At 42.1% G+C, this 12,496-nt stretch overlaps 1 protein-coding gene across 2 annotated transcripts in view; it reads left to right on the top strand.

The window, feature by feature from the left end:
- Positions 1-12,496, top strand: part of IFTAP (intraflagellar transport associated protein) — an 898,282-nt gene that overhangs the window by 292,784 nt on the left and 593,002 nt on the right. For both annotated transcript variants that reach the window (XM_069623345.1, XM_069623346.1), the window contains exon 3: positions 9,755-9,876. In XM_069623345.1, coding sequence (XP_069479446.1) covers positions 9,755-9,876 — 122 coding nt within the window. The remainder of the gene's footprint in view (positions 1-9,754; positions 9,877-12,496) is intronic.

The raw sequence follows: 12,496 nt of genomic DNA, 5'->3' as shown, positions 1-12,496 counted from the left end.
AGGAAGTAAAGTTCCTTTTGCTCACCTTACCATCACCTAACGGCTACTCAACAGCTACCCAGCAATACCTTTCCTTGCTGCCTCATATTTCTTCTCCTTCATGCAGCCTTTGGTTATTTTAAAACTCTACTTTCTTGTTTATTCTGCATTTTGAAATTCATAATTTTGAGTTTTCTAGATCTTCCATTTAACATTTTGAGTAGTCTCTCTTGTTTATTCTATGTTTTGCGTATGCACCTGAACAATAGTAAGTCCAGTGCTTTTATCAAATGCATATTGACAAATATGGGCATCTTATTTTGCAGTTAGGAGAGTTTATTTATTTATCTGTTAATTTATAATGCTCCCTCTGCAATACATTTGCTTAATGGAGCATTGCAAGACCCAATGTGTAGCAGAAAGGGGACGCTAAGGTTACATACTCGTGAGTTGGAAGGGATAAACTGCATGCAGGACGATTGCCCCATTGACCACCGTTTCCCTCAGTGCCATATAAGAATCGGCCACTATAATAAACCATTACAACTGTTTCTAACTCTAACACATACATGACAGAGAGAATTGCAGAGGGTGAAATGGCTGATCCCCAATTGTAATCAGAGCTTCCTCTGTCTTGGATGGAGCCTATTACTACAGTTGTGATAGGGTATAGCTTTGGACAACTGGAGCTTAAATTGGGGGACAAAACATATGTTCTTGGACAGTACAAATAATCATTGTCATCTACAGACTGCCTCTGCATCCCTCAATAGACACACCTACCCCTATTGTCTATGTATAATGTAAAAAGGCAAATACATTCAACTGACTTACATAATGAACCCAAGTGGGGCCCTATCGATCAATCATTTATACATTTTAATTAAGGCTTCCATTTTTCCGTTTTTACTGATTATTTCACATAAATACAGACGGAAATCAATCTGCTTTCTGTCTGTATCTATTTATAAAAAATGGGGGAAAAACAGGCCTTTCAGTCTGGTTCTCGATGATGTCACTCATACATCGTAGGCCAATCAAATTGCAGTTTGGGAGCATGGAGAGTGTAAAAGTTGTATAAAATAGCATTAAAGTTCTTCACATTTCTGACAGCATATATCTTAAGGCAGCAGAAGTCACAGGAGCAACCGTTTGTTATGGAAAAAATAGCTAGCATTTCTTTCCTATATGGCTGCATGTGTGCTTTACTAAACACATTTGTTTAATAGAATAAATGCAGAAAAATACTGGTTGTGAAGTATCTTTTTATGTTACAAAAAAATAAATGTGGATAAATACAGAAAACAAGGCCCATAAATAAATATGGATAAATACAGACGGAAATGGCTGAAAAATAAATACCATAAAACCGGAAGCCTTAATTATAACCAGCGGTAAGTAATTTAGAAAATCAAGGTAGTCCGTTCATGAAACTGTGGACCTTACAATATTAAAGGAAAATATCTTCTTGACTCTGAAAAGTGTGATAGGCTAAGCACTATAAACGATTCACGTGACACTGTAACCTAGTTCTGAATTGATTATCTCTATGATCCCTTCCCACTCTTCAACTTTCTACCAAGGTGTTCTAATTGTGAACATCTGTTTTCATTGAAGGTTTCTGAATTTTTAGAGGGAAATGTCTGCACCGGCTGCATATAGTTCTTCATAATACCAATGTCATGGAGCCAGATTTTGGCGTTTTCAAACATGCCAACAACTTGTTGCAAGTGTGTTTGAGCGTGACTTCTGTCTCCTCTTTTCTTAAATGCTGTTTTTTATATGGTAGGCTGCATCACTTTAAGAAATGTTAATGCGATCTTGAAGCTTGTCCCTTCATCAGGGACAGGTTAACCTAAGGATGGAGTGAAATCTATTATATAGACGTTGGCCATCTTGAAATGATTCACCTCTATTATTAAGACTGCAGTTGTCTGGGTAAGATATTCCATCCTTTTTGCTGCTCCCTGAGAATTAGAACAGTGGTATTCAAGTCCAATCCATGACACGATTTATCTATCAATATCTTTTGATTGCCTTCATTCACCACACCGTTAGTCTTGTGATGGTCACTATAGATATCTTCTGACCAATAACCATCCTCGGCTACTGTAATTGCTAGTACATCAGTGTTGAAACTGACTACAGACAGTTTTATTATGCTGTCTAAAATCATGTTTCCCAACATCTAATTAACAGCTATATGTCAACTGAAAATAGAGCGGTTTTCATTTTAAGTAGACCTGTTAATAGCTTGATAAATAATGTATATTTTTCGTACTGTACCTTCAAAATATCAATCGGTGCTAAATAATTAAAAAGCCTCCAATGGACTCTGCTGACCCTGCTGATCCAGTCAACTATCATTAGATGTGCAACTTGTCCTATCCAGTCAAGCAACTGTAAATCACTGTGATCATTCTGCTTACATCCTCTGATCTACCCTTAACAAGCAGATTTTCTGCATGCAGGAGCAACCTTAATACTTTCTGTGGTCCTAGCAGATCATCTCTACCATGCAAAAGATATCAGTTGTGTTTGTGTCCTGATACTTTTGTGCCATTCTCTGTACCCTGATCTCGCGTTGTGGCATATATATTAATGTCCTTAAGAGTGTCTTCACATTTTAAAGAGGAGAACCATGAAATCTTTGATTGTTTGATTGTAGAAATTCAACGGATCTAGTCTTATAACTCCTGTTAGTCAGTCTTTATCTTAGTTTCTTGCTACTCGGATTACTTCATTCAGATTGTTTTTTTGAAAATGCTTGGACGACACCCAGATTTCTTTTAAGGCTGAATGGCGATCATTGAAATACCATCTGCTACGCCCTTCTCTTCTAATCATTAAAAAGTTGAGGAAGAACAGTTTCCTGAGCAGAGCGACTGCAAAACATATAAATTAGTTTACAGTAGTCTCCTTCGGTGTTGCTTCCCATGTTGCTGTCTATTCTTCTTTGATCTATGCCAATCTCACCAAAGGGGTCTGCAATCTGCAGCTGTCCATATTTTTGGAGTACGACTTATGATTCTCCACCTTTTGACTATGCTGGCTAGGGCTGATTGGAGTTTTAGTCCAAAACATCTCGAGAGCCAAATGTTTCAGACCAATGTATAAATGTTAAGCACATAGTACTTCTGTTATGATAATAAAAATGTTATATTCTAGCTAATTGTGGTTTCAGTTCAAACTGCTCCAAGCAATTCTACTATTCCTTCCATTGCACACCACATCAGTGTTCTCCTCTGCACTTTTTCAAACTATTTTGGACTATTGCATTGAATTGTATCTGCACTGCCACAATATTATTTTTAAATATATCTACTGGGTAGTGCAGAACATGGGCCATATATCTTCTATTCGCCCTAGCCTACGCTGTCTAATCTTTGACAAATGTGGCAACTTTGAGATGGTCTTTGTATGGTGCAAGTGTTTCACTGACATACTTCAGCTTATTTTTTTTAAAACAAGATGCAAATCATATTGTTTCATCATCATATATACCCTCATCTTGCATGTCGTTTTTCTCCCCACACTCCACCCCCTACCTCCATCCCCAAATAAAGGTTTCACAAAATCAGAGACATTCTGCATGGGGAGAGCAAAGCAAATATATAGACACGCAGTTCAGTAAACTAAAATAATCCTGCAACAGGGCTTCTTTATCCCACCATACATTCCATCTTAGCAGAAAGTCAACAATATCACTCTCCATCACCTTCATGACTAATCTCCTTGGAGACATCCTCACATTCTCCATACTTTCTCAAGAACGATGACCATTTCATCTCTCTAGTGGGCCTCAGATTATGGAGGGCACCTGTAATGTTCTCCATCTCATACATTTCTCTTGCCTTCAAGGCCCATTCCTTCTCCCCTGGCAATAATACCCTTTTCCATTGTGTAACCAGGCAGGCCTTAGAAGGGCAAAATGCACCTTATGTGGGAGGCGCCTCCACTCCTCGTCTAAGTTCTCCAAACCAAAAAGCATCAACATCGGGTCCAACTCTGTCTCAATCCGCTCAGATCCCTGATCCACCAAAGCACTTCCTTCCAAAACTTTGTACCTTCGTACAACCCACCACATGTGCCAATATGTAACCCTTTCCCCACATTCCCTCCAACAGCAGGGGTTTATCGTCAGGAACATTTTAGAGAGGCGTACTGGGTTGTGTTGCCACCTATACAACAACTTGAGGCCATGCAATTTCTTTTGAGAGGTGAGAGTGGTAGGAAATGTTAGGCAGACAACTTTGTGAAGATTTCTCAACAATTGTAATTTTATTATAAAATAAGGTTGCTGCCTCACTCTGATGAGGATTTCCCTGCCTAAAATAAACCAAAGGAAACACTCTGACAACGGATATCTATCCCTCACACTTATACATACAACAAATGAATGAGTAAATATATAGCAGTTCCAAATAAATAATAATGATTGGATTGGTAATATCACCAAAGTCTCTTTGTAACCTGGGCAAATGCTCCTTCCCCAGGTTCAAACGTGATCTGTCTCACAGTTTAAGAAAAGAAAACAAGGAAATCTTTATTTGTGATGATGGTCAACCACAGTTTGTTTCCACTTCAACTTGTCAATAGAAAGTTCCAACTCCGTAAATAAAAGGTTTTTTCCTTCATTATCAATTCTTCAGTTCATCAATAGCACCAATAATTGTATTGTTCAGGATGACTTGCATTCAGCAGCTTTAACTTGTCAACAGAAGGTTCTATCTCAATTTGGTATACCTTTTTAAAAGCTTCAACTGGTTAATCGAAATTCCCAACTCAATTTGGTATACCTTTAGTATCTCAAGCAATATAAATTACATCTTGGTCAGGATCATTTGCCACTTCGACCTGGTTTTCACCCATGCCAGGCCCACTCCTCCAACAGTTTGCAGTCCGGGTATACTCCCCTGCCTGAACAGCAATTCACAACCACAATTGCTTTTGGGGTTAATATCAATTGATGCATGTTTCAACACAACTTTATATTGTTCAACAAACTTCAAAAACTCCCAACAACTCTTCAGGACAAACAAGATTTCTTTTAGTGCTCTTTGACACTTTTCTGAAAATAATGCTCCTCTCCTTCTGGATCTCTTTTTCCAGAAAGGCAGCCTTTGTGCCCCTCTTGTTTCCCCACTTCAAAGGTAACCAATGACTGATAGGAAAAGGATCTTATACTTTTCTTTCCTTGACTTGGATAATGTGATTATATGCCAACTTTCACCACGGGTTGTACAATATGTGAGCAACAAGTGTTCCCAATAGCCCATGCTACTGTTGGTAATATCAACTAGATTGTAACTGCCTTAGTTTGGCTCTCGTGGCTTGCGCAATGCATGTAGGTGTTCGCGTTTGACAATGTTTCCCATTTATATTGCTGGTGTTTCCATAGACTCACAGTTGTAGCATTACAGTCTCTTGGCTTTCTTATCATATAGTTTTGCTGCTGTTTGTTTCTTCGGTATTCAAAATGACTTTGAAAATCTGCGCAGATGGGGAGCAGGTGCAAGTGGATCTAGGTCACCTGGCCTAAGCCCTGCCCACCTGGCGCCTTCCAGGTTGCCGCTCTTTTTCCCCACTTAGCAGGCCCCGCCCACGTGGTGCCTTCCTGGTTGCCGCTCTTTTTCTCCACTTAGCCTGCCCCGCCCACCTGGTGCCTTCCTGGTTGCCGCTCTTTTTCCCTACTTAAGGAGCCCTCCAGCCTCTTTTCCTTTACAGATGGGGAGCAGGTGCATGTGGATCTAGGTCACCTGGCCTAAGCCCTGCCCACCTGGCGCCTTCCAGGTTGCCGCTTTTTTCCCCACTTAGCAGGCCCCGCCCACGTGGTGCCTTCCTGGTTGCCGCTCTTTTTCTCCACTTAGCCTGCCCCGCCCACCTGGTGCCTTCCTGGTTGCCGCTCTTTTTCCCTACTTAAGGAGCCCTCCAGCCTCTTTTCCTTTACAGATGGGGAGCAGGTGCATGTGGATCTAGGTCACCTGGCCTAAGCCCCGCCCACCTGGTGCCTTCTAGGTTGAGACTCTTTTTCCCCACTTAGTAAGCCCTGCCCACCTGGTGCCTTCCTGGTTGCCGCTCTTTTTTTCCTACTCAAGGAGCCCTCCAGCCTCTTTTCCTTTGCAGATGGGGAGCAGGTGCAAGTGGATCTAGGTCACCTGGCCAAAGCACCACCCACCTTCTTAGCCCTGCCTCTTCCTTCCTGTTCTTAACTCTTAGATCAAGGGCATCTCTCACCCGGGCATCCGAAGCAAAGGGCAGCCAAAGGAAAGGGAAATTCCTGTTTGGACCTGTTCGGACCAGGAGGTCCCAGGGCCCGAACCCCTGCTCAAAAAGCAGGTAAGCATGCACCAACATGTGTTTACTCCCTCTGTCCCCACACCCCATCCCTTTCGCCCCCCTCTGATGTTCCCTTGTGCCCCACTCCCTTCTCGCACACAGGTGTTGCCTGTTTTGCTTGATTCTTCTACCGTGCTGCCCCCTGGAGGGGCCTATATGTGTCTAAGGGAAGGCCAAGAAGTGACCTGCCGGGCTTCCATGTGTCTACCCTAGAGATCTCAATATATGCCGACCACCCTGTGTCTCAAAGTCCACCTTGATACCTCCTTTTTTGGAACCCACAGCCATTCCCAATGGCTGCCGGCTGCATCGAGACATTATCCAGCCCGACCCGCTGTTTGTCCTAACTCTGTTTGAGATGCAGGACAAAGGCTCTCATTTGGGCTGCTTTATAGTTTCTCCTCATATCTGGGCAACCCCCTTCTCCCCTCCACCCCCAGTATCAATGTGGCCTTATCAAACCACGTAGAGTATTACATTTCAAATCCACCCTTACTTTCTTTGGAATCGCAAGCAGGAGCATTTGGAGTAAATGGGGAATTCTAGCTAGGCATCTTCAAGACATTCAATCTACCCATCCAGGACAAGGTCAGTTTAGCCATTTATCCACTTCAGTGCATGAACTGACCAATAAAGGGGGTAGTTAGCCTCGTAGGGCTCCTCCAAAGTCTGTGTCACCTGGATCCCTAAATAGTTCATACCCTACTTCTGAATCATCACATTCAACACAGCCTTATATTTTAAGTCTCACCTCCCAACTAGGGACTCCACTTATGTTCACTAAACCTTCTGATTAGTCACCAGTTTAGGGAAACATGAACTGATGGCTCTGCCTTTTCTTTGGAAATCACAAAGCTATGGAACTCACTTCCCGGCAATTTGTGCTTTGTTAAAGAGCTATAGGTTCACAAATATAGAAGTGGCTTTGAATTAGCTCAGTGTCTAATGTTCATGGGTTCAGTTAAGTAATTTGCCATCTAGTACCAAGTGGCCACTTCTAATGCATGGGTGCTTTACAAAATATATATATATGATATGAATTGGTATTTATAACGCGCCTTTACACACGTTTTTCGAGGTGCCACAAGACAACGCAGGGCAGACAGATGGATGACGAAACAAACGATTTTACTAGACCTTGTGACATTCATATCGAGACATAACCATTTATAATAACAGGCGGCTTTGCCGATATGGAAACCTGGGTAATTTCTGAATTAAACTCTGTCCCAGCCTAAAATTGTTCTTAACAAGTACTCGCTGATTGGGAAGACTCCTGATTTCCCAGTAGCCTAGTATGCTTCCAATTGTTTCAAATGGGAAGAAAGCTCTATTGACTTCATGCCAGCTATCTACTGGATTCTAAAATCTATTTAAACCAGACCTGCATCGCTTGATTATTCTAGGTGAATTTTGTTTATAATATCCTCATTTCTACTTCTTTTGATGGGAGGCTAATTAAACTGTGCTAACAGTATGCCTGAGCTTACCTCGATTGTTTCATGACGTCCAAAATATGTTCTATGTCAACCGAAACCTAGCAATCTAGCCCTAACACTTAGACAAAAAGTCTGTAAGGAAAGTAAAGCTCCTTCACCAGGAGAATGACTCCCTTCTTCTGGTGTCTTGTTTCGGTCTTCTCGTAATAGTAATTCATTCACTGTCCTATCAAAACAGGGCCAGGGGAATGACTCCCTTCCCTGGTTCCTTTATCAAAGTTCTCCACAGCGATTCTTCAGCACTTTCTTTAAAAGTTTGTACTAGTTCTTTCAACTGTCTCCAGGAAGTAGAAAAGCCCACAACCTTATTTGCACTCTGCTGGAGCAGTGGTATGGGCTTGGCCACTGCAAGGAGGGAGAGGGCTCCCGTTGCACTCTGCTGAAGCAGTGTTATTGGCATGGCCACGGCGATGAGGGGTTTGCCTCCCGATGCACTCTGTTTGAGCAGTGGTATGGGTTTGGCCACGGCAGCTAGGGAGATGGCTCCGATACACTCTGCGTGAGCTGGACCTCTACCCGGACTCCACCTGGTATTCCCGCCGTCACCTGTGGTGCATTGGGGAAATGGTTCTGGTTCTTCCCGAGGTTACGGGGGCCTTTCCTCCTCGTTCTTGCTTCCTGAGCGGCTCCACAACAGGCTCATGGTCTTGTCGTCGCTTCTGGACGGGACTGTTCACCATCCACCGATCACACCACCACCAAGTCGGTTGGCTCCCTGCTGCCTCCCAGGACACTGCGGCAGCGTCTTGCCTTTCCTCTCTCGCTCCCGGAGAGAAGCGATTTCTCTGGCTGCAGCATTCCAACTTTGAACTTCCTGGGCTTCGATTGCGTACTCCTGACTTCCATGATGAGATCTCTTTGGTCCGTTCACGCTTTCCTGTTTATACTGTTGACGCCACCCTCATGTAACCTCAACACCCTCTGTGAAAGTCTCTTTGTCACTAGTCATGCCTCCAGTGAGCCACCTTGTTACAATACTTGGCTGATTTTCATCTGGTTAGTCCATATGCCTCTCACATTCGTGTTCGTCTCAGTAGGTCTTATACTTGTCACAGTCATGGGTTTACAGTAGCACATGGTTCCAATATCAAGGGTGGATTAAAAGGGTGACCATGAGGGTTAGGGGTTCATGTACTGTGGTGGTGGCATGGAGTCTTTTCCCCATGTGAACGTCCATATCCCCAGGAGGGGAGTCCCTCCCTATGAGTTTCTGCCGCATATTACCACCCGTATTGGAACTATTGGTTAGCGCCTCACCTCCCAAGCCTCACAGGAAAGGGCTCCCCCCAGGGAGCAGTGACGAGCCCTGGTGCTTCATCACAATATGCACTTGCAAGCTATTTCCAGCTTGGAAGCTGAAGACACTTCTTGGTGAAGCAGGCGTAAGGCATCTTCAGGAAGCCCTTCTATGGGCTAATAGTGCAGTGAATCAGGAGTTTGTTTTGCAGTCACCTAGTACATGTGATGATCTTGGGCCCTTAGGAAAAGGATATGTGGCATTACAAGGGTGCTCTTAGAATCTATTTAATTTGATTTTTTTAATTAGAAATCTGTAAATGTAGTGCCTTCGAAAGGAGGGGGTTAAGAACGTTTGTGGTGATTTTAAGCTGACCAATGATATTGACTAAAATTGTGTTTTTTTACTAGAGTAGTTTTACTAATTCATTTCATTTTATTTTATCTACCGGTTTTTATTACTTTGTATTCTATAAAGTGAATGCAATGCTTGAAACACTTTTGGCAATTCCTAGTCTGAATCCAGTTCTAAATGAAGGCTCATTAATGTTACTTCATAGGATTGTGACCATGTGGCCATCCTATTTAGGTAACGTTTTTGGACATGTTGGGGTCAAGTGTCAACTGTGTTTACCATTGTTCTGGTTGTTCTTAAATGAATTGAAAATGTGTTACCCTCTAATTGTTTCTCTCCCCCACAGAGACAAAGGATTTGCGAGGCCGGACTCCTGATGGGCTCTTGGTGGAAAACATTGCTCCTACTGCTCCGCTATCTCACAGAAATACCACTCCGACCTCATCTCCACCACCGGAGGAGGACCAGGTAACCGCTAATGGCCTATTGGGATATTTTAGGTCCCAGCCAAGATACTTCTACGTTTCAGGCACGTGATCTAAGCCACAATAAAAGGAAGTAGCCTGCCCTTTTGACAAAGTTCTTATTTGTATAAATTTGAAAATGTTGCTGTTTTTGACAATTTCTTTTGACAAAATTATGTTTTCCATTTGTTTTTAATATGAAATGCCCTCCTTATTTCTCTGTTCTTAGCTACTTTCTTTTTTCTTTATTCGTCCCCTTGTTTCCTTCCCTTTACTCTAACTGTTACATTTATAGTAACCCTATTACACCCCTCCATTTTATTTTCTTTCTTACCATTCTCTTTTGCATCAGTATCAACACTAACCTAACCCGCCCTCCCTTTCGTTTCCCTTTTCACACCTTTTTTTTATTTATTGGTCCTAAAGTTGCCATTTGGGGTATGTTGTAGAAACTTCTCATGTTTTTATGAGGGGTTATGGAACTCTTCCCTAACATTAAGGATCTGTCTTTGCCTGATAACATAGTCTGAGTCTACAGTTTCCAGCATGCCTCAGAACGTCCAGAATCTGATAACATGAAACATGGCAATTGTGAATGCTTTAAGTATAAAATTGGAATACTATTAAGAACCATGCGTGCAGAGAGTGGTTGTTGTAAAGAGAACTCTAACCACATCCCCTTAACACCGCTGAATACCAAAGAAAAAGTGAACTGTAGTTGTTTTCAGTCTGCCAAGCTTTGAAATGAATTCATCTGCGGGAATATTAGGGACACGGTGTACCTTTTTTACCATGGAAAATGCAGCTGGCAGGTGGGTGAAACAGCCAAACCTGCATCTCCCCAGACATGCAGGTTTGGAGCCAAAATGGCACCAATGACCCAGCGCTCCTTTAAATGCTCATAGCCGATGAAAACACTATTTGCATCCCAATTAAGAATTAACCAATGCCAAAAGAGGAATAATAATGAGTTTCAAACAAAACCTTGTAGGAGGCAAAACCAACTAGGATACTCAAAACAAGTTGCTCAATGGTAGGACCAATCCTGGAGTGGCTTAGAGAATCGTCCACCAGCCCATCACTAAAAAAGAGGCTGGACAACTTCAGTGTGAGGAAAAATCTGGGAGCAAGCGGACATGCTTTTATCCAATCTCTGGATTCAGGGGAAGACTGCTATCTGGAAGTAGGAGATTGCTTATTTACTGTCAGTTATACATCATTTACTCTGTGCAAAGTATGCCACTGCACTAACCTCAAGAGTCGGTGATACATTAAACAGAGGACCTAGGGAGAGGCCCTACCTACTAAGCCAGATACTGGTAAGAAGTCGAGAATATAGTCTTCCCAAAAACACTGTGAGTGAGGGAAGGGAGAAATACCTATTATTGCTAAGAGTGTTGTTCCGAGAGAACCAAGTTGTGGAGAGACCTGAGAGAAGCCTGTTAGAATCAAATGTCAATGTTTGAGCAAGCCAGAGGTATTGGAGTCTCCTCAGAAGATTGATGTGTTAAAAGAAACAATAAGATATGGAGAGGCCTAAGGAGCCGAATTAAGCGGTGTCACAAAGTGTAAATTACACTGTGACCCAGCACAGCTAATGGGACCTCCCTCGATTGGGCAGAACACCTCGAAAGCAGGGTAACAGATTGACCCTACAGATATAATCTGGGCGAATGATACATCGTCCCGCCCTGTTTTTTGCCTCCTTTGGTTTCCATCAGAAAAGGCGGCCCTGTGAGATGCAACAAAGTCACTGGAAGAGGAATCACTGACTGCGGTGAGGTTCTGACCTGGTAAATGGTACCATTACTTCTCCATTAAATGGCAACACATTTGGGCACATTTCTTGCACCACAACTACAATCTAGTGGCAATTCAGCTCATTCACAGAAGTTTGGAACTTGAAATTTGCAAGATATAACATGTTGACTCTCGAAGAAAAGAATTCAACACACAGCAATTTGAATTATTGTCAAAAATTGTTTTTCAATAATTATATGTCCTGATGAGGTGCACTGGTTGGAATTTGTACAACCGTCCAGTTGCCCGAAACTCGAGTAGACACAAACGTAAATCCTACTCTACACGGAGTTGGGTCTGACTTGGGTTCACCTAGAAAACAGTGTGGCAATCAGTATATGTTCAAAGAAATCTTGATAACCTATACCACTTTGAAGAAAATATATGTTGATGCACTTTAGTAGACGATAAACAATGTCTAGTGTTTAAAAATCTATGGTATAGATTAGATGTACTTGTTGTAAAAGAGACAAATAGACAGATATTGCGGTCATTGCACAAGTATGAATGTTTTTTGGTATGAATGGGGATGAAAGGGTATGAGATGAATGGTGTGTGATATGAGATCACCGGTTGGCGTGGTGTGGTTTTCTTTTTCTCTTTTTAGAGTTGGTTTTTAATAATTGCTAGTGAATGTTTTTTACTTTTTGTACCTATTTTTATGAAGATAATTGGTTTATGAACAAACATTTAAAAAATAAACTTAACAAATAAATTGTTCTTTTTCTAGATTCACATTCTTGAAATATTTTCCGCAGCAGAAGCGATCATGTGGCGCTCAATTGCGCAATCTATATTATAAGTGTTAGGAGGGTTTGCACTTG

The sequence above is a fragment of the Ambystoma mexicanum genome, chromosome 11 (assembly GCF_040938575.1).
Source record: "Ambystoma mexicanum isolate Mex_15411 chromosome 11, UKY_AmexF1_1, whole genome shotgun sequence".
NCBI classification, from domain to species: Eukaryota; Metazoa; Chordata; class Amphibia; order Caudata; family Ambystomatidae; genus Ambystoma; species Ambystoma mexicanum.
Note: the sequence above shows the minus strand (reverse complement) of the source record. Positions and strands in the feature narration are given on the sequence as shown.